Genomic DNA, 23146 nt, shown 5'->3' with positions numbered 1-23146 from the left:
CATTTATCTTAATTAAAATCCATCTGCCACTTCTCAGCCCACTGGCCCATCTGGTCCAGATCCTGTTGTAATCTGAGGTAACTCTCTTCGCTGTCCACTACACCTCCAATTTTGGTGTCATCTGCAAATTTACTAACTGTACCTCTTATGCTCGCATCCAAATCATTTATGTAAATGACAAAAAGTAGAGAGCCCAGCACTGGTCCTTGTGGCACTCCACTGGTCACAGGCCTCCAGTCTGAAAAACAACCCTCCACCACCACCCTCTGTCTTCTACCTTTGAGCCAGTTCTGTATCCAAATGGCTAGTTCTCCCTGTATTCCGTGAGATCTAACCTTGCTAATCAGTCTCCCATGGGGAACCTTGTCGAACGCCTTACTGAAGTCCATATAGATCACATCTACTGCTCTGCCCTCATCAATCTTCTTTGTTACTTCTTCAAAAAACTTAATCAAGTTTGTGAGACATGATTTCCCATGCACAAAGCCATGTTGACTATCCTGAATCTGTCCTTGCCTTTTCAAATACATATACATCCTGTCCCTCAGGATTCCCTCCGACAACTTGCCCACCACCGAGGTCAGGCTCACTGGTCTATAGTTCCCTGGCTTGTCTTTATCGTCCTTCTTAAACATTAGCACCACATTTGCCAACCTCCAGTCTTCCAGCACCTCAGCTGTGACTATCGATGATACAAATATCTCAGCAAGAAGCCCAGCATTCACTTCTCTAGCTTCCCACAGAGTTCTCGGGTACACCTGATCAGGTCCTGGGGATTTATCCACCTTTAACCGTTTCAAGACATCCAGCACTTCCTCTTCTGTAATCTGGACATTTTGTAAGATGTCACCATCTATTTCCCTACAGTCTACATCTTCCATATTCTTTTCCACATAAATACTGATGAAAAATATTCATTTTGTATCTCCCCCATTTTCTGTGGCTCCACACAAAGGCCATCTTGCTGATCTCTGAGGGGCCCTATTCTCTCCCTAGTTACCCTTTTGTCCTTAATATATTTATAAAAACCATTTGGATTCTCCTTAATTCTATTTGCCAAAGCTATCTCATGTCCCCATTTTGCCCTCCTGATTTCCCTCTTAAGTATACTCATACTTTCTTTATACTCTTCTAAGGATTCACTCAATGTCTCCTGTCTATACCTAACATATGCTTCCTTCTTTTTCTTAACCAAACCCTCAAACCTCTTTAGTCATCTAGCATTCCCTATACCTACCAGCCTTCCCTTTCACCCTGACAGGAATATACTTTCTCTGGGTTCTTGTTATCTCATTTCTGAAGGCTTCCCATTTTCCAGCCGTCCCTTTACCTGCGAACATCTGCCTCCAATCAGCTTTCGAAAGTTCTTGCCTAATACCGACAAAATTGGCCTTTCTCCAATTTAGAACTTCAACTTTTAGATCTGGTCTATCCTTTTCCATCACTATTTTAAAATGAATAGAATTATGGTCGTTGGCCCCAAAGTGCTCCCCCACTGACACCTCAGTCACCTGCCCTGCCTTATTTCCCAAGAGTAGGTCAAGTTTTGCACCTTCTCTAGGAGGTACATCCACACACTGAATCAGAAAATTGTCTTGTACACACTTAAGAAATTCCTCTCCAGCTAAACCTTTAACACTATGGCAGTCCCACTCACACAAAGAGAAGGGAGCAAGGTGCTTTCTGCTACCTTTGGAATATTCTGACTGCATTGCTTCCACTCATCTGGAAGAAACTGCATCTCAACCAATCCAGGGGTTGATGTTTGGTAGCTTTTCCTCAATTCAAAAAATCCTGGTGCCACAATAACTCAATCATATAACAGCTTCACTGCTTCAGAAGCAGTTGTCTTATGTATAGCTAAAAATATGCACCACTTGACTTTTCCAAATTCCAAGATTCCTGGGTTTTCACCAATTAAGACTTCTGATGTACTTTAGGATCCAAAAAGGAAAATCTGTCCCTCCTTACATGCTTTCACCTTTAAATGGATGAACCACCATTTTCAAATGTGTTTCATAACCAGGTAGAAATAACAGAAATGCAAAACAACAGAAGAAATACACATGTATTTGTTCATTCTTGCTCATAACTCATGCAAGATTTATTGTAACTCTCTTCCCAAATTCTTAAACAATTACAACACAATTGCATTATTCCTTCCTGATCTGCTATCTTTCCTAGCAATGTGAACAATTTTTGAATTAAATTTTTGAATTATTAAATTTCAATGAAACAATCTCGCAGTGAGTCTTAAATTTCTCTACTAAGTTGTGTGATTACAAACAGTGTATATTAGTTTTCTTGCAACTGTAATGAACATTGACTTCAAAATGTTGAGAAGCAAATAATAATCCCCAAGTCTCACTTCCACTGTAGAGTGCTTCTTCTGACATTGGGCTAACTTCTTAGAGAAATACCAATTGGCATCTGTCTTTCCGATTCATCGACCTACACGAAGATTTCACTCCTCTCAAGCCATTAACATAAAATGCCATTTTAAAAGATTTCTAAAGTCAGGGGGTTGTCAATGCAGGTCCATTTATTGTGATTGCCTTCAGCTTTTCAAAAGCTGCTTGGCATTTTGCCGATCATACCAGCAATGCTTGCCTTCAGTAGAAATCTACTAGAGGAACAGTTATTGTGCTGAAGTTAGGCAAGAACTCTGACACAGCCCATACACTATAAGAAATCTCATGATTTACCATTCAGTTTGAGGAACATAAAATTCTATCACTGCTCCATTTCTACTGTTCTTGACCATCTTTGCCCTTGTCCTACCAGTGGTCAAGGTAGATTCATCTCAATGTTGTGAATTCACTCTTGCTGATATTTATTACTGAGCCAGCTAATCATAATTTCTTAAACAGGTCCTCTACTTGTCTTCTATGTTCCTCCTATGTGTTATTGGGTATGACAACATTATCTGAATAAACAATAGTGAGGTACTTGCAAAACAACATGATACGCAAGTTGTTTGAAAAGTAGATGAGGGAGTTATAAACCCGAGTGGCATTAATCCACGTTGATACAACCCATTTGGTGTGACCAAAGTTTATATCTCTTTAGATTTTGATGTTAATGGCACTTATTAGTACATCTCCAATAAATCCATTTCAGAAGGAATGAGGTACTCTAAAGTGAATCAATACAATACAATGAGGATGTGTTCTTATTGCACTTATGTTTGTGTAACTAATGCAAAGTCAGGTTCGGAACTAGTTTAGGAACTAACACCACTCGATAACACCAACTACTTTGGCTAGGTTCAACCTGGTGGTTTTTCAGCATATAGTGATTCTCCATTCAATTCTGAGCTTGTTTTTCTGGGCTTAACTGATAAGGATGTTTGTTTTAATGGTCCTGATTTCCCTACATTATTATGCCTCGTAAACATAGTACATCTGGATGTCACTCAACAGATAACCTTGAATTTCATAAGAACTCTTAAACCTTTCTTGTATATTATGTAACTCTCTGGGTGTTTTAGTATTAGCTAGTCAGATTGTAGGATGTTCATTTGTGAATTATACTCTCTTTCTACCTCACGCTCAATGTCTTCATCATCCTTCACCACTCTTACCACCTTGCAGTTTCCTATGCTCCTCCCTACGTTGAGACCATGTGAATATGCTCACGTGATAGAACCAATTTTTATTCCTGTCATCCGGAGCATCAACCAAATAATTAACTTTACTAACCTTTCAAACTACCTTGTATGGACAACACAATCTTATGAAGCTCATCTTACGAAGGTAATAACTCCAATGCTTCACATACTATATGAATCATTCTAGTCATAGCACATGTATCTGCCTTTCTTTCATCTTTAAGTTTTTAAATGCGACTTTGCATGCTCCTTTGAGTCTCTCTGGAAACATGGGCATGTAGTTAAATAATAAATCTGATCTTTTTGCCTTGAAAACCTTTGCTCAAATAACTTTACAGGACATGTCACATGATCATTGATCAATTTGAACAGACAAAATCCAATAGATTAAATCGGGGAAAGCAATCCTAGTAGCAAAGAGTAAGAAATGTAATCCTTTGACCCAATCGTGTGTATTTGTGACAAAAGGCTTTCATCACAATTTTGAAATTCTGACGGTAACTCTGCAAAGCTCCCTGTGTTTGCAAATGATAGCAGTGGACTTTAACTGTTTTATAATCAAAGTGCTTATTTAGTTCTGAAAAACTTGAGTCATAAGAATTAGAATTTTGGTCTGACTGTATTTCAATTGTTAGTCCATAACAAGTTTAAAAAAAAAGTTGCTGTTTCTATCATGGACCAGTTCTTCAAAAATGGGTAAAGGAACTCAAGGTGCCAGTTTTGATTACATGTTGAGGCTTAACAACAACCTGACATGGACCACATGTTTTGACATTCATACGAATATTAGATAAAATGTCTGTTTATCCAGTTTTCTGCTTTTTACATGTTCTGCCATATGAACTTCATGTTCCATTCTGGAATATGTCCTTATGATATTTGGGCAGTACCACTATCTGATGTACCATTTCTTGTCCATTCCTCATTAACAGGAAAGGAACCCTATTTACTCTAAATACATTTATCCTTTAGAAATGACAGAAAAAATAGGACTGCTAATTTACCACTGGATAAATTCAATTATATGCCTTTAAATCCCACACACACACATATATGCTCTCAATTACAAATTAGACAGACAAAAGACAATTTGTTCGACAGAAGTATTCCAGATGGAAAAAGTACAGGCAGAGAAACCAAAGTTCTGAAGGTCAAACGTCCAGATCACATGGATGGATTAAGTTATCTTTCAGTTCTTTTGAATATAACAATAATAACACACTGTTGCCTGTCAAGCGAAGGTCTGTCAATTTGACAGTTGATCACATGGATCCAAGTCATTTTTGTATTAGAATTCTTGCTTTTGAATATCTTGTTTTTATTTTGATTTTCCACTCAAACATCAAAGTGTGAAAGCCGTTTTCTTCTTGCATACTCTAGCTGATCTGGCCACACTGTTTCCATTACTGTGCAACTGCAGTTCAACCAATCCAAGAGCTATCATCAGGCAGGTTTTCCTTTCTCAAAAACTCCTACCCTTACTCTGTCTCAATAATATAACAATCTCACTACTCCAAGAGCAACAACATAAACGTGCAGCATCTGATTTTTTTCAAATTGCAAAACAATCCTGGTTGTCAGCTATATTAGCAGTGTCTGGCATTCATTCCAATTTATCATCTGAAAGGAAAATACAATTCTGAAGGTCATATGGGTGGGTTAAGATTTGACTTGAGCAAGGACGACACAAGTTTTCTGTGGTGATACTTCTTCAAATTGATAGCTGATCAGGTGGACCTATGTCTTTTATTAGAAATATATTTGCCAAAAGGTAAAACTATCTGGTCCCTTACACTTGGAAAAGGTAAGAGATGTTATTAGATTCACAACCCCAACTTTTATACATATCGGGTTTATTTGTTTCATACCTTCAACAAGTGGAGGTTGAGATAGATAGGTTCTTAATCAGAAGAGGAGTCCACAGTTGTGGGGGAAACACAAAGTGAACATGAGGAATGTCGGATCAGCCATGATACTACTGAATGGCAGAGCAAACTTGAAAGGCCTACTCCAGTTCTTTGTCCTTACGATTTTATGGAATCTTAATATATTAACTGACAGAAACAAACAAGAAAACCAACTGGATTAGGGTGTGCCATACTCAGTAGCAGCATATAAAATAGTTAGACGTAGGGGATGGTCTCATCCATACACAACATTGAACATCCTCACTTCCCCTGATATTGCAATAGCATTTCTGAGAAATTACTTCTTAAATAGAGAAGAACTGAGAAATTAAAAATAAAAAAACTGTAATAAAATGTGAAACCAAAAATAACTCGTTGGTATTGCATTACTAAAATATAACAGATGATTGTAATAACCTTATGTTATGCTCAGAATTTCAAATAAAGATTCTTACGTATCTCTCAAATAGATTTAAAAAGTTGTTTTAAAAGCTACTGGAAAAAACAACCTAGAAGTAAAAGTTCATTGTGCGTCATTAGAACAGCAAACATATTTTATGAATTGCTAAATACCTGGTAGTCCAGGATGCTGAAACCTAAGCCTTTTGAACCCTTGTTCAGTTCAATCAGTTTCACATTCGAAGTCCACAGAGCTAACTCCCCAACTTCATCCTCTTCTGCATTTGCTTCAGAATCCAAGTCCACCTTTGGGGAGAAAGAAAAATGTAACTTGTAAATGCAATATCAAGTGAGTTTCTGGGTCCTAACCTGCATTGTTCATATCTGACAATCACCATATCTTTCCATAGCCAGCGAATTGAGATTTTGGGTTTGCACTTATTATTCAATTAAGTATGGCAAGTAGGCTCTCAAGGACAGATGAGTATTTGAAGGCCCTCCACTATTGACACATGAACAGGCTCACCCTCCAAGATGGGAGCTGCCAAATACAGGAAAGAGAGACAGAGGGTGTTCTCACTGGAAGAATCTTATAGAGAAGTCTTGTCTCCCAAAGTTTGGTCTCATGGTGGTTTGGGGGTGTAATGGCCTGCAAATTGGATGGAAAAATCCAATCGGCTTTTGCTGAGTGGTCTTAATAGGTCAAGTAATAGGTCTAATTGTTGGTTGCTACAAGAGAGCCATCAATAGCCACCACAACTACAATCACCACCCCACCTCTAACCACCCCAAATTCCAGCTTCTCTGGACCAAAAATGGTCCACAGATGGTGCCATAATGGTGGCCAGTACATTGGCTGGTCTCAGGAAATTGCAAGCTACCACTTCCATAGGAATGTAGGAACGAAGTAGGCCATTCAGTCCTCCAGTCTGTTCTGCCACTCAATGAGATCATCAGGAGGCTGGAAGAACAAAGCAAGTCAGGCAGCATCAGGAGATGGCAAAGTCAACATTTTGGATGTAAACCTCCTTTAGGACTGGGGATGGGTGTGAGGGAAGCTGCAGATAAAGGGGTTGGGGGGGGGCAGGGTGATGAGCTGCAAGAAAGGTGAACACAGGTAGAGGGTACAATCTGTTTGGTCTATAGGAGGAATGAATCCAGTTGGTGGCTTGAAGAAAGGGTCGCTGAGAGGAATGGAAGGGAGGGGAGGGCGAGGAAGGGAGTCAGGTGATGGGATGGGAGGTTATTTGAAAGTGGAGAACTCAAGTTGAGTTCTCCGGGCTGCAGACCAGTGTCCATCTGTCCTCACCTCACCACCCTGCCGCTTCACCCCTTTATGTGCAGCTCCCCTTACAGTCACCTCCACCTCCTGAGGCTGCCTGGCTTGCTGTATTCTTCTAGCCTCCTGCTTGTCTACCTTGGATTCCAGCATGTGCAGTTTTTTTTTGTCTCTAACTCAATGAAATCATAGCTGCTCTGTGTCCTAACTCCATTTACTTGCCTTTGGTCCATATCCCTTCATAATCTGGCTAAATAAAAAAATTATCTATCCCAGATTTGAAATTATCAACCATTGTTGCATCAGTTGCCATTTGTGGAAAAGAATTCTAATCTTTATCACCCTTTGTATATAGAAGTGCTTTCCAACATCTCTCCTGAATGGTCTGGTCCTCATGTTTCGACTATGCCCCTAGTTGTACAATCTCCAACCAATAAAGGTAGTTTATTTTTATCGCCTCTATCTTTTTTTGTTAATACTTGAAGACTTCAATCAGATCACCCCTTAATCTTTTAAATTCTAGAGAAAACAGGTCTAATTTGCATAATGAACTCCTTATAAATTAGTGCCTGAAGTTCAGGGATCATTCTTGCAAATCTATGTTGTCCTGCCCCAAAGGCCAATACATTCCTCCTAAGGTGTAGTGCCTAGATCTGCTCACAATACTCCAAGTGCAGTCTAACCAGGTTTTTGTATAGTGACAGTATAACTTCTATGTCCTTATATTCCAGGATAAAATCAAAATTAACATTGGTTTGGCAGGAGTAATCCTACACATTTTGTCCATCATTAAAAAATTCCAAAATGTATGCCACAACTTACATTTAAGGTAATTTTTAGTGGTTCAACATCATTGCATATTGTTAAGATGCATGTACAAGGCTCTGATTCTCCAAACAATCATTTCCAACTCATTAGAACACGGCAGACAGGGACAATAGTGGAGAGATGTATGAGGCTGCTCTCACAAATCTCTCACAATTGCTGAATATAATAAAATTGCAAGCAAGAGCAAACTATTTTAAACATAAGACAGAGAAAGAGAAAGTGGGTGATTGAAACACACATGCAAGTTCACACTCATTCCTCTCTTCATTTGATTTATCACGCAAGAATGCAACTTTCAACAAAAATTTCATTCTGCATTTACCTGGCTCATACAACTTTCACTATTCCAGGGAGATGGTGGCCTAATCACTGGCTCAACGTTTTCTGCAGTCTAAAAATTACACCATACAAACAGTTAGTAATGTAACAACTGATGCTATGATCTCAGAAAACATTCAGTACAATCAGAATGCACATTGTGAAATACACACCATAGGAAAATCCTATCCCCAGCAATATATTCAAATTTCAGGCAGGTGTGCTCAGAAAAACTTTAAATTAACAAAAGATTACTACTACTTGTACAAAAATACCTTTCCATAACCTTTGTACAACCTTAAATATCTGACAAAAAGTGAAATGTAATGTCTGACTGAATTACTATGATAGACAGATTAAATAAGTCAGGAAATCATTGAGAAATTGTATCAGAGTAATAAAAGTAATAAATTTATTCTAATCAAATATTTAAACATCAGTGTATGATTTAGCTCACTGCAAAACTAAGTAGATATACCTGGCATGCAGTCTGTATGAAAGTATGTGTGGAGAAATATCTGTCGTTTTTCACTGAATTGAACAGATGCTCTAAAATGTTCTCACTCCGATTGTAGAAGTGAAGTGGAACATACTTCAAGACAATTTTTAAGACCACACTATCAATATGTGGGAAACTACAGAAAGAAATACTGACTGCTTTGAAGCTGATATCACAGTAAAGAAACTCATCATTAAAGTCAAGTGATTGGTCTCTCTTGTAATTAATGAGAGCCAAGCAAGAAGGCTGTAAATGCATTAGGAGGCTGCTTGACATAAAATCCAAGGAAGGCCTTTTGCTTTGAATAAGAGTTTGCACCAAAATCACTACCAGTGTTTGGTGAGCTGTGGGTGTTGAGAATGCTGTGGAGAGTGGCACATCAAGTGATGATCAGCTCCAAGTGGTGCAAGCGTCCTGATTTTGGACGTCTCAATACCTTGTGGCATGTCATACAGCAAAAGGTGTGCAGTAATCATAACAAAACTCATAGCAGAAGCAAAGGTCAAGCAGCCTCTGTCAATTTTCAGTAGTCTCTTCTGGTAGAACAGTGCCTGAAGCAGAAAGCCATAGTCTGTTGTCTGCATTCACAATAGAACTGAAACCTCCAACAAGTAAAGACACTCTGTTGCTGACAGGACTGGAGAATTGATCTTTCATCTCTGTTATCACAGAATCACACAAGTGTTACCATGTAGGAAGTGGCAATTCGGCCCATTGTTTAATGAACCGCTGCAGCCACACAGTCCCATGCAAGAAATCCTGATGTTCCAGGTTGCAAATGTAAAAGTTGACATCTCCTTTCTATTTCTTTGTTTCGCTGACATGACGGACGTAGTCGACGGTTGAACAGAAACTCTATGAACCAAGACACCCTTCAAACAAGGAGGCAATGGCAAGTTAACATCTTGCTGTTCGGAGGCTGGCAGTGGAAAGTGATGATCTCTCCCATTGTCGCAGGCAGCCCAAAGCATCTATTCTCTACAATAACGAGGTGGGCTTTTTACTCATCATTGCTGATTCCACGGAATGGATGCTTTGGGCTATCTGTAACATCCTGCAGCAAAACAAACTGTCTTCTCTGAAACATGGGCAACGTTTATGGGGAATTTATCGACCCAAATGTCAGGGTTGCCACTTGATCTCCCAAGATCAATTTAAAGAAATGCAAACCACCACATTTGGCACCAACTTGATTGCACAAATTGGCAGAAGTATTGTATCAGTCCACCGTTGATTTTAAAACCAGATTTTATTGTCAGGTTTACTCCTTAGCCTTCAACTCTCCCAAAATATATCCACAAGACAGCAGAGCTGCTTGCTGGGAGTTTTGTTCACAAGTGACAAGACATGTCCAGCTGCCAGTGGCCCTGCACACTGTATGTGTAGGGGCTTAACCTCCTGCAGCTTTGGTATCAGACTATGAGGGACCTAATTTCCATAAGAAGGTACAGTGAGGACTTTCCAATAGAAACACAGTGTACAGAAAGGGACAGAATTACATCACACATCAGACTCAGCATTTTGCATTGCTACTAGCCAGCATTATAGCTTGAAAATAAGAATCAACTAACCATGAGTATGCCAATTCTCTTCACCCACAGACTACATAGGAACTAGGGGCAGAAGTAGACACATCAGCCCCTTGTACTTTCTTTGTTGTTTAATAAAATCATGCATCACATTAACATGATGTGGACCTTTGTGTCCAGATGACTCTATAGTTTGGAGATCTCACCTGGGAAGCTGAACTTTGCACAATACTCGGTTCATCCACAGGCATCTCTTTTCCACCCTCAAATAGTTGTCGACAGCAGACCAAAGTAAATGGGGGAGCAGCCTCTTTCAGAAAGGAAACCACCTCACGCCGAGATTTTCCGTATAACTGCTTTCCATTCACCTAAAGGGCAAAGCAAACATCAAGGTGATACTTTAATCAAGCAAGCAACTGATTATTTAACAGGTCTATGTAACATGCTCAAAATAATGAGTGGAACAGTTTATGAAAAGGGACTGGAAATGAAGTTTTTTTTTAAATCAGTACTTTTGAAAAGCTATTCTCTTGAAATAATCCCACAAAACACACTTGCTATTATTTTGCAGTTCTACTCATACAAGTTTTTATATCACAATGTATTTTGAAATGCACTTAGCATACAGATTTAACTTACTTACTTAACCACTCATCAGACTAACAGCTTCTTAATCGCATTAATCATTCAAATAACTGGACCAGAACTCCTCTCCTACTCCACTTCAGTGTCTTGCTTATTAATTCAAAATGTTATTTTAATAATGTGATTGTGTTACTTTAACATTCACTTTCCCTGATTCATTAATTAGCAAATTGAGAAGAATGAAAGTTGGCAGAATAACACTTGCATAAAACAACTGAGAGGAGCAAAACTGTTTAACGACACTCTAACTTGAAAAATGAAAATGATGGTGGCTCCTAATAAGCCACCAAAATAAAGCTCAATATTAATTGGACTAAATAGGTGAACCTTGGACATACATAGGTACCAGCAGAAAAAAAAACAAAATAGAAAATTGTGCAAAAGATTAATCAAAATCGTTTTTTCAAAATTAGCAAACTAAAACCTGATACGGTGCCCTAGAAGCTAGATTAAGTTTTCTTGTTCTTGATTGCTTCAGTTACAGAGTCTATCAGTAAATACTAATAATATCTAATGAACAAAGATTTCTTAAAGATACACACAAAAAACATTCAATTATTTCACAAGGATTGCCTGACTCTTTTCTATGCTGTGACTTTCATGGCACCAAAACTAAATCTGACCAAACTGCAGAATAATTTCCAAATTTATTGATTTACTAATTACAAAAAAAACTATACCTCCAAAATTTCATCTTCTAATTGTAATAATCCAGTTTGCCCTATTGGCCCATCAGGAACAATTGATGATATGTAATGATGTCCATCAAAAGAGTCCAGATCCACTCCAAACCTCAGGGCATGAACTGGTAACAGCTGGATTAAAACAAAATCAAAAATTAGGACAAGTCTGCAAAATGGCCAATGTTCAAGTTTCCCATCCAGCTCGGTTCATGATCTGGCTGCTCCAATGGCTCATGTTCACTTGACTGAAGCCAAAGAACAACGCAGTCATTGGTTTTGCCTCACCAGCAGCATTTTCTGCGACAGTGTCTTGATAAATTGTTCTTCAGATGAAATGCTAATCAGAAGCCTAGTTGACCTCTCAGATGAAAAGTAACATTTTCAGGAACACGGTTTGAAGAGGGGCAGAGAATTTTTTTCTGGTGTCTTCATTTACATTTATTTCTCTAAAATCTCTTGAAATGGATGAATTGGACATCAATTCCATCACTGCTGTTGAATCTGCTGTGGGCAAGTCAGCTGCCATGTTTCCCACAATGTAAGAAGTGACTTGACCTCAAATCAGCATTAAAACATTGGGGGTAATGGCGAGGCCATTAAAGACTTTCTTACATGTGCAGTTTTTGTGTTTCTTCAATGGCAAGTAGGACTTTGCAACAGAAATTCAAATTTAAACTCAAATTATTGGATCGTAAATTAGTTCTAAATCATTGGTCCAGGCCAGACCCCCTCAAAATATTTTAAGGCGGCAACCCAGACCCTAACTTTTTCTTATTTTAAAGGCAAATGTGATGTCGATATTCCAGGTGTGATGCAGCTGGTCAACCACTCAGTTTTGAGCAAAACAGAATTTGTTTAAACATGAACAAAAGAAAACAGAATTTAGAAGAACTTTACTATTTGAAAACTTAACTGATCCAACACAGCAACTTAAATAAGGAGCTGTTCCAATTCCTGTAACATCCCATAAACACACCCCTTGGCAAAAGGCAAATTCAAACATAGGCAGGAGAGATTTCAGATAGAAATGCCTATCAGGAATCATCTGCTGAAGCTTGGAACCTTTCTCTGGATTCCAGCGTTTGTGACTGTTACAACTAAACTAAACTAGAAATAACCTGAATTAGGAGAACTGGCCACACCCCTGCGATTGTTAAAGTAGACATTTTGGCACCTTTGCCTTTACAACCTCTCTTGGAAAAATCCAAGGACAAAATAACCTTTTTAAAGTGACAGCATCATTACATAGTGTCCTATATAACAGAGTTATTAGGTAACTGGTTGTTTATGCTTATTTCTTCCTCTGAGTAACAAATTTATGCTCTGTTGTTAATATTGTCTGCAGCCTTGTATGGAAATGTTTCAAAAATGAGTAGAACTGACCATCAAGTTAAGCAACTGCACAACTGAAATATATGGCTTATCAAACCAGGTTTCAATCTGTGATTTGACAAATGCAATATTATCATCAGCAGGGATCATAACAGTGACAATAACAGCTATCAGTGATTGTTGTAAAAACCCATCCAATTCACTAATATCTTCTAGGAATGGAAATCTATCATCCTTCGCTAGCCTATGTAAAACTCTAAGCCCTTAGCAATGATTCTTAACCATCCTGCAAGTGGCTAATCAATTAAAAGTTAATTCAGGATGGACAACAATTGCAAGCAACACTAGCATGGCACATAAGAGTAAAAAATACATATGACTAAACTATAATGTTGTCTTGTATTTTCAAGAGCTTAGCAGCTTTTGACATTATTTTTGCAATAATTCATTTGTTCCTGCAAGTCAATCGTAACAATATCCTGTTCCTGTGAATACATTAACTGTTTTAATCATATAAAATATTAGAATTTTGTCTTTGCCTATTATAGCAATAGCCCTTCCTAGATTATATCCCCTCTTCATGCTCGATTCTTACTTGATCTCTAGGTTATGCACCCAACTAAATACGACTGGTTCAAAGACTGTTGATAATTCACTTCAACCCCCTTGTCAATCTGCTGTGGTAATTTTCTGCATCGCCATTTTATTTCAGATCACTGCCCATAGCAATATGAAGCTCTTTTTCTATTATTATCTAGGCTATTACATACAGCTACAATTGTTGCAATTCAGAAAGGCAGAAACCAATGTTCTATTTCCAGAACTTTTATTTGCTGGCTATGCAGTTCCCTCAGATTTAGCTTCTGAAAAGCAATTTGTCATACTGAGTTCTCAAAGTATGATAATATTTAGACATTAACAGCATTTCAATATCTATACACCTGAGGATATCCCAAAGAGCAACCTATTCTTCAGCTTCTCAATTTAAATTGAGAAATCCAACAAAACGTTTGGACACGCCTAGTCCTTTTATTCTATTAACTCATACACCATCCATTGAGAAGTTTATTCTGGGAATTACTTCCTCACCATAAGGTTATTTTGCATGCTACTTTATTAGCCTGGTAAAATAAACATGACCAAATTGTCTCATATATTATTGCAGATGCCTGACCATTATGTGTTTGCCTTTTTCCAAGCATACTGCAAATCTTTCGTGTCCTTATGGATTCAATCAGAGGTTTTGCTTTTTGAGAAATTAACTTAAAACTTTCACAAAGTGCAAGGTGAAAAACATTGGACTACTCTGATCTATAAAATGGAAAGTACCATTTCAATCATTGAGGCTTTGAAAGTATTGGATGTCAATACCTTGGAGTATTTCTGCAGTTCCATATTATTGGCAGTCTCAATCTCAAAATCAAGCATCTAATTATAAATAAGAAAAGTAGTGAGTTAATTTGACAGAATTCAATATTCCAATATTACATTGATGTTGAAGGTCAACATTCTAAGCAGGCGTTAAGACATAACGGAGGCAAGTAATCATAAGATGGAGTTTTAATTTATTCAGTGGAGGCAATTTGCTCTCAATTATTATTGGAAATTATGCATACAAGATCACAATTCTGGGTTGGCCATGATCTCCATTCGTAATAAACAGTCAATATCTTTGTCTTTGCAAACTACTGTCTCCATTTCAAACTTTATTTTTGGCTATCAGTGATCTGAGTAGAGAAGCCAGATGGCAATAATCTCAGGAAAAAGTGAGGATGGCAGATGCTGGAGATCAGAGTTGAAAAGTGTGGAACTGGAAGAGCACAGCAGGTTAGGGAGCATCCGAGAAGCAAGCGAATCGACATTTTGGGCATAAGGCCTTCATCAGGAATGTTGGAGGGTGGGGGAAGATGGTGGGGGAAGGAAGAAGGCTGAGAGATAAAAAGGAGGCTCGGGTGAGGAAGTTGGGAAGGCGATAGGTGGGTGCAGGATGATGATGATAGGTCAGATTGGAGAATGGAGCGGATAGGTAGGAAGCAAGATGGACAGGTAGGACAGTTCAAGACAGCAGTGCCAAGTTGGAGGGTCGGATCTGAAATGAGGTGGGGGAGGGGAGATGAGTAAACGAGTGGTCGATGTTGATGTTGTGTGGTTGGAAGGTCCCAAGACAGAAGAAATATTTCCCTCCCCACACCTATTGGCATTCCGCAGAACCCATTCCCTCCGAGACTCTCTAGTGAGACCCACACTCCCCCACCAATCCACCCTCCACTCCCAGCACCTTCCCTTGGTGCCACAAGAGGTGTAAAACCTGTGTCCACACCTCCCTCCTCACCTCTATCCAAGGCCCCAAAGGATCTTTCCACATCCAGCAAAGATTTTCCTGCAAATTTAAACACCTCATATACGGTATCCGTTGTTTTTGACGTGGTCTCCTCTACATTGGAGACACAGGACAGCTAATCATGTTACATTTCAGGGAACATCTTTGGGACACATGGACCAAACAACCCCACTGTCCTGTGGCCAACCACTTCAACTCCCACCCCCCACCCAACAAGAAATTGCAAATCCTGGGCCTCATCCATTGCCAAATCCAAGTCACCTGGCACCTAGAGGAAGAACACCTCATCTTCCACCTTGGAACCCTCCAACCACATGGCATCAACGTCAAATTCACTGATTGACTCTTCTCCCCTCGCCCCACCTCATCCCAGATCGAACCCTCCAACTTGGCTCTGCCCTCTGGAACTGTTCTATCTGTCCATCTTCCATCCCACCTATCTGCTCCAACCTATCACCGTCACCCCCTCATCTGCATCCACCTATTGCCTTTCCAGCTTGCCCCCTCCCCCCTCCATATTCCTGATGAAGGGCTTATGCCCAAAATGTCAATTCTCCTGCTCCTTGGATGCCGCCTGACCTGCTGTGCTCTTCCAGCTTCACACGTTTCGACAATAATCTCAAATGGGCAGCCAAAATTCCCAGTATAAGAGCTTATTTAGTTATAGAGATTTAGGAAATACAGAAAGATGGTGAATTAAGGACAAAAGGAATTCAAGTCAGCAAGCTTGAAGAAGCTAGGAAGGATGTTGCCAACAGCAATTCAATTTCCTAACATTACACCCAGCATTTTCTGACACCAAAAAAAACAAGCATAGCAAGTGTTCAGTAGACTCACAATGTGGACCAAATCTGTATAAACATTCTAACACTCATGGGGTACATGAAGAATAGAAATTATATGTATTGTTGTTAATTCACAGAAGCTGCATGAAGCAGGATATTTCAAAATATTCACAGACCAAGAAAATACACACAACTTGTCTGCTTGTGATGAGTAAATTCAGACTTTTGAAACATATATAGATATCAAATGTGTATAAAAATGGTCGACATGGCGATGTATCTTCACTCACTTAAGTATTTGCTTATCAATTCAGTTGTCGACTCTTGAAATTTGCAAGTCTGGCACATTAAAAGCTAATCCAAACACAATTAAAATAGAAAAACAGACCTTTCAGCAAGTTACAGACTTGAAGTATTAACTGTTTTGTTCTCCACAGATGCTGCCAAATTTGTATAATTCAAGAATTTTAGTTTTTATTTCAGAATTCCAGCATCTGTGGTATTTTATTTTCATAAATCTAATTATAATCCACTTCAAACAAGATAAATAGTACACTAGAAATAGCTTAAAAATAATTCATAAAATCTATTAAACTGAATTGAAGTCATTCTTAAGTTGGATAGTGGCTTTCCGTAAGATTAAGTTGGATGAAATGTTGCACTACTTAATCACACTCTAGGCTGAATCTTACATTTCTTTCAGCCAATTATCTGCATCTCAAACAAGCATGCTGTTTTGGAAAATGTAGGGGTTGATGGACTCTCAGGGATATGTAGCACTGACAGCCAGGTTTCTGGTACCGAGACTGGCTCTAATTTAACGACGGGTATGCCAGGTTCCAAACAATCGACTGTGTTAGAGGACTCCCTAGTCAGAGGTACATACAGACGATTCGAGGGCCAAAAGTCAGACATCAGAATGGTGTGTTGCCTCCCTGGAGCCAGGATCAGGGGCACAGAATGTTCTACAACAGAAAAGGGACCAGCAGGAAGTCGCAGTGGAACTAACGGCAGAGGAAGAGAAAAGGATGAGATTCTAAGGAGAGTATATAGGAAGTTGGGTGGGAATTTAAAAAGCAGGTCCTCAAAGGTGGTAATATCTGGTTTACTCCCGGTGCCACAAGCTAGTGAGGGTGGGAATAGGAGGATGGGGCAGATGAATGCTATAGCTGACGAGCTGGCGGAGGGGAGAATGATTCACAATATCTGGATCATTGGAATCTCTTCTCTGGGGTAGAAGTGATCGGACAAGGAGGACTGATTGCATCGAAATTAGAAGGGGACTTGTGGGTAGTTTGCTAGAGCTGCTCAGGATGATTTAAACCAGGAAGGGGTTGGTGGGAGAAACACAGGAAGATGAGAAAAGAGAGCATTCTGAGACTGGTATAGTTAGGAAAAGGAGTAAATCAAACAGATAGGGCAGGCAGAAACAAAGTCGAGAACGAGGCAGGACTGATAAATAAAACTGCATTTATTTCAATGCAAGAGGCCTAACAGGGAAGGCAGGTGAACTCAGGGCATGGTTAGGAACATGGGACTGGGATATCATAGCAATTACAGAAACATGGCTCAGTGATGGACAGGACTGGCAGCTTAATGTTCCAGGGTATCGATGCTATAGGAAGGAGCAAAAGGGAGGCAAGAGAGGAAAGGGAGTGGTGTTTTTGATTAGGGATAACATTAGTACTGTATTTAGGGAGGATATTCCTGGGAATACATCCAGAGAAGTTACTTGGGTGGAATTGCGAAATAAGAAAACGATGATCACCTTATTGGGATTGTACTATAGATGTCCCCCAATATTCAGCGGGAAATTGAGAAATAAATTTGTAAGATAATCTCGGTTATCTGTAAGACAATAGGATGGTTACGATCGGGGATTTCAACCTTCCAAGCATACACTGGGACTATGATAGCGTTCACAGCTTGGATGGAGAGGAATTCGTTCAGTGTACAAGAAAATTTTCTGATTCAGTATGTGGATGTACCTTCTCGAGAAGATGCAAAACTTGACCTACTCTTGGAAAATAAGGCAGACTTGGTGACTGAGGTGTCAGTGGGGGAGCACTTTGGGGCCAGTGACCATAATTCTATTAGTTTTAAAATTGTGATGGAAAAGGATAGACCGGATCTAAAAGTTAAAATTTTAAATTGGAGGAAGGCCAATTTTGACAGTTTGAGGTAAGAACATTCAAAAGTTGATTGAGGGTGGATGCTCACAGGTAAAGGGATGGCTGGAAAATGGGAAGCCTTCAAAAATGAAATAACGAGAGTCCAGAGACAATATGTTCCTGTTAGGGTGAAAGGGAAGGCTGGTAGGTGCAGGGAATGCTGGATGGGGAGAGAAGTTGAGGTTTTGATGAAGAATAAGAAGGAAGGTTGAGTGCTATGAAATTGAAGGCATGTACTGTACCTTTAAGAGAGAGTGAATGCTGTTGTGCACAGAGCTTACAACAGCAGTCTCAGTGTACTGGAGAATTGAAAATACGTAACATTTGGCTGTGAAATGGATCCCAAAGTTGGTTACTATTTTGACAACAATTTGAATTTAACCAGTTTAAGTTATGCCCTAGGATACGAAAATCCAATTGAGTTTGAATTTATTCTTTTGCCAACATCCAATCAATGAAACGATCCGATGTTGGCGGTCTAAGAAAAGCAGGCAGTTTGTAAGTCAGACCGAGTAACTGCCATCAAGAAAGACACAAAACACTGAAACCCTCTCGATCAAAGGAACCTTTTCATATGAAACATATTCGCAGTGAAAGAAAGACGACGACCCAAAGAGATCTTCAACCGAAAGAAGAAAGACATCAAAGATGACAGATGCTGTATGGTTTTTAAATTATGTTAAGGTACATTTAATAAGTGTTTTATTGGAACAGTAGATTTAGGGTTGGCACAGTGGCTCAGTGGTTAGCACTGTTGCCTCACAGTGCCAGGGGTCCAGGTTCAATTTCCACCTCGGGCAACGGTCTGGATGGAGTTTGCACTCCGTGTCAGCGTGGATTTCCTTCGGGTGCTCTGGTTTCCTCCCATAATCCAAAGATGTGCATGTCAGGTGAATTGGCCATGCTACATTGCCCATAGTGTTAGGCGACTTAGCCAGGGCTAAATGCAGGGGTCTGGATAAGTTACTCTTTGGAGGGTTGGTGTGGACCTGTTGGGCCGAAGGGTCCGTTTCCACACTGTAGGGAATCTAATCTAATCTTAAAAGAAGCACATAAAGGTGGATAAATCCCCAGGATCTGATCAAGTGGACCCTTAAACTTCATGAGAAGCTAGGGAATTAATCGCAGGGCCGCTTGCTGAGATATTTATGTCATCAATAGCCACATGTGAGGTGTTAGAAGACTGGAGGTTGGCTAACATGGTGCTACTATTTAAGCAAGGTGATAAGGAAAAGCCAGGGAACTATTGACCGGTAAGCTGGGCATCAGTGGTGGGCAACTAGCCATTTGGATGCTGGCTTGAAGGTGAAGAGGGACGGCAGTGGTGGAGGGTTGTTTTTCAGACTGGAGGCCTGTGACCAACAGTGTGCCACAAGAATCGATGGTGGATTCAATGCTTTTCGTCATTTATGTAAATGATTTTGATGTGTAGTTAGTAAATTTGCGGATGACACCAAAATTGGAGGTGTAGTGGATAGTGAAAAAGGTTACCTCAGATTACAACAGGATTTTGATTAGTTAGGTCAATGAGCTTTGAATAGCAAATGGAGTTTAATTTAGATAAATGCGAAGTGCTGCATTTTGGAAAGGCAAATCAGGGCAGGACTTAAACACTTAATCTAAGGTCCTGGGGAGTATTGCTGAACCAAGAGACCTTGGAGCACAAGTTCATAGTTCCTTGGAAGTAGAGTCGCAGGTAGAGAGGATAGTGAAGAAGGCATTCTGAATGCTTGCCTTTATCTGTCAGTGCACTGAGTATAGGAGTTGGAAGGTCATGTTGCGGAGGTTCAGGGCATTGGTTAGGCCACTATTGGTGTACTAGGTGCAATTCTGGTCTCCCACCAATAGTAAAGATGTTGTAAAACTTGGAAGGATTCAGAAAAGATTTACAAAGGTGTTGCCTGGGTTGGAAGGTTTGAGCTTTATAGAAAGGCTGAATAGATTGGGGCTATTTTCCCTGGAGCTTTAGAGGCTGAGGGGTGACCTTGGAGATGTTTATAAAATCATAAGGGATAGGGTAGATGGACAAGGTATTTATCAGGTAAAAACAATGACTGCAGATGCTGGAAACCAGATTCTGATGAAGGGCTTTTGCCCGAAACGTCAATTTCAAAGCTCCTTGGATGCTGCCTGAATTGCTGTGCTCTTCCAGCACCACTAATCCAGGACAAGGTATTTACCCCAGGTGGAGAAGTCCAAAATTAGAGGGCATAGGTTTAAGGTGAGAGGGGAAAAAGTTAAAAGGGACTTGAGGAGCAACCTTTTCACACAGAGAGTGGGGTGGGTATGGAGTCAGCTGCCAGTGTTGGAGACTGGTCCATTGGAACATTTAAAAGCCATCTGGATGGGTCTCTGAATATGAAGGGTTTAGAGGGAGATGGGCCAAATGCTGACAAATAAGACCAGATTCATTTAGCATATCTGGTCAGCATGGACGTGTTGAATCGAAGAACCTGTTTCCATGTTGTACACCTCTATGACTCTAAGCGTCAAGTTTCATCAGGTTTTTTTTGCAGAATTTCTCACCATATCATTTCAAACCCACGTAATTAACTTTCTATCCCTCTTGCACAATTCTACCCCCATCTTACCATATGCCATTCCCTCAACAATTTGTCACTGCCAAGAAATTGCAAAATTGACCAGCAGTCTTGGCACTAATGCAGTCTTGAAAAGGGCACTGTGCACCTGGACAAGCACTGATAGCTCAGAGCTGCACTGCACAGTTCCTAACACTTGCCACAGACATGGCAGGCAAAGAAAATTTGATATCTGCTTTATGTGTAGGGACCTGGAGATCCTGCTGGACAGAGTGGTACAAAGAGAGGACCTTGCTTTTCTCCAAGAACCAGCTGTCAAGGCCATAACATCAAACTATGCCAGCCTAGTCCAAGATTGCCACCCAGATTGAAGCAATCTCAGCCAACTGGAGGAACGCCTAGCACAGGACAAAAAGGCTAATGTCATTCTCCACTCTCCCAGAGGTGCCATCACCTTCTCTCCAAAATCTCATACTCACTTTCTCTCTAATACTATAACTACCTCCCAGCAAGGCTCAAGCTCTACCACTCACTTTATTTCCTGCTACTTGTTCCCCCACTCGCTGTCACAGCTCCAACACTACTTACCCTGTATGCCCTCTGCCTATTTACTTGCTCAGTACACCTCTCCACCTGCACTAACAGTATTTAGGACACCATTTCCCTCAATCCAGCTGGAAAGAAGCCCCCAAAGAGTCAAGGCAAATGGTAGGCTGCCCAATTTAACCCCTCACTCCTCATGTGGAGGGAATCCGGACTCTAATCACCCAACTGGCTGACTGAAAATGTCCAAGTTGCTGAACTGGTATCAGAGGCTGCCCTTTCATTACTGTGCAGGGACCCCGTGAACAAATCTCCCTTAGCATGACTGAGGACAGCTGATAACCACGGCCAACTTCCCAACTTTGTGTCTGTGCTAAACAACATGATAATACAGCAACATCATGAGCTTGTTTTTTCTGGTTGAGGGAACAAAGCATAAAAAGGCAAGGCAAGGCCATGCAAGGCAGAAATACAGTATCCTCCAGTTGGTTCAGTGCGAGTGAGTGCTACAACAGTAAGTGTACAGTTAGGAAATGTATTCCAGTCCAGACCATGAACTGGGTGAATATCCCTGACCACAAAGTGCCCTTGCTGCGGCATTACAATGACAGTTGCACTTGTACCCCAGGGTGCCCGCTGAAATGCAAAAGTGTGCTGTGAGTAGATCAGAGACTCCACTATTCAAAAGAACGGATACTCAAAAAAATACAGTCCGCAGATTCCTCAAGAACAAACCACGACAAGCAGACCAACACAACCAGAAACCCTAACCACCTTACCATGCTTCAAAGAAGTTTCAGAAATGACAGCCAGACTACTAAGACCCCTCAGAATCCTAGAAGCACACAAACGCACCAACTTTCTCAAACAAAAACTAACAAACTTAAAAGACCGAGTACAACCCATGGACAAAACCAATGTCATCTACAAAATTCCCTGCAAGGATTGCCACAAACACTATGTAGGACAAACAGGAAGAAAGTTAGCCACCAGGATACATGAACACCAGCTAGCCACAAAAAGACACGACCCTCTCTCCCTTGTAGCCCTACACATGGATGAAAGAAACCACCAATTCGACTGGGACAACACATCTATCCTGGGACAGGCTAAGCAAAGACATGCCAGAGAATTCCGAGAGGCCTGGCACTCCAACAACAACGCCAAAAACAAACACATAGATCTAGATACCATCTATCAACCCCTCAGAAAATGAATAGGAAATGACATCACCACAAATCCCATCCAGGACAAACATATAAATAGAAAGCAGGAGACAACAGCTTCACTTCACTTGGAGGTCGCCACTGATGATGTTACCTAGCCAGGTAATGAAACATCTGGATATCAAACCTACAGCTCAGCGAGCAAACCTACACCCTAGATCAGAGATCTGCCATGTAAAATCATAGAGACGTACAACACATAAACAGACCCTTCGGTCCAACTTGTCCATGCCGACCAGATATACTAACTCAATCTAGTCCCATTTGCCAGCACTTGGTCCATATCCCTCCAAACCCTTCCTATTCATACACTCATGCAAATGTCTTGGAAATGCTGTAATTGTACCAGCCTCCACCTCTTCTTCTGGCAGCTCTTTCCATGCACCAGCCTCTGTGTGAAAATGTTGCCCCTGAGTTCCCTTTTATATCTTACCCCTCTCACCCTCAACCTATGCCCTCTTGTTTTGGACTCCCCCACCCCAGGGAAAAGACTTTGTTTATTTACCCTATC

The 23146-nt window shown here is 40.3% G+C and overlaps 1 protein-coding gene across 5 annotated transcripts in view; it reads right to left on the bottom strand.

Annotated features, from left to right (window-relative positions):
• Positions 1 to 23146, bottom strand: part of patj (PATJ crumbs cell polarity complex component) — a 390366-nt gene that overhangs the window by 317004 nt on the left and 50216 nt on the right. For all 5 annotated transcript variants that reach the window (XM_072574241.1, XM_072574240.1, XM_072574242.1 and 2 more), the window contains exons 14-18: positions 14401 to 14457; positions 11695 to 11829; positions 10576 to 10737; positions 8346 to 8414; positions 6091 to 6222 (exon numbers count right to left, since the gene is read on the bottom strand). In XM_072574241.1, the coding sequence (XP_072430342.1) occupies positions 6091 to 6222; positions 8346 to 8414; positions 10576 to 10737; positions 11695 to 11829; positions 14401 to 14457 (555 nt within the window). The remainder of the gene's footprint in view (positions 1 to 6090; positions 6223 to 8345; positions 8415 to 10575; positions 10738 to 11694; positions 11830 to 14400; positions 14458 to 23146) is intronic.

The sequence above is a fragment of the Chiloscyllium punctatum genome, chromosome 7 (genome assembly GCF_047496795.1).
Source record: "Chiloscyllium punctatum isolate Juve2018m chromosome 7, sChiPun1.3, whole genome shotgun sequence".
Classification (NCBI taxonomy): Eukaryota; Metazoa; Chordata; class Chondrichthyes; order Orectolobiformes; family Hemiscylliidae; genus Chiloscyllium; species Chiloscyllium punctatum.
The sequence above is the reverse complement of the archived record's forward strand: the minus strand, read 5'-3'. Positions and strand labels throughout refer to the sequence as shown.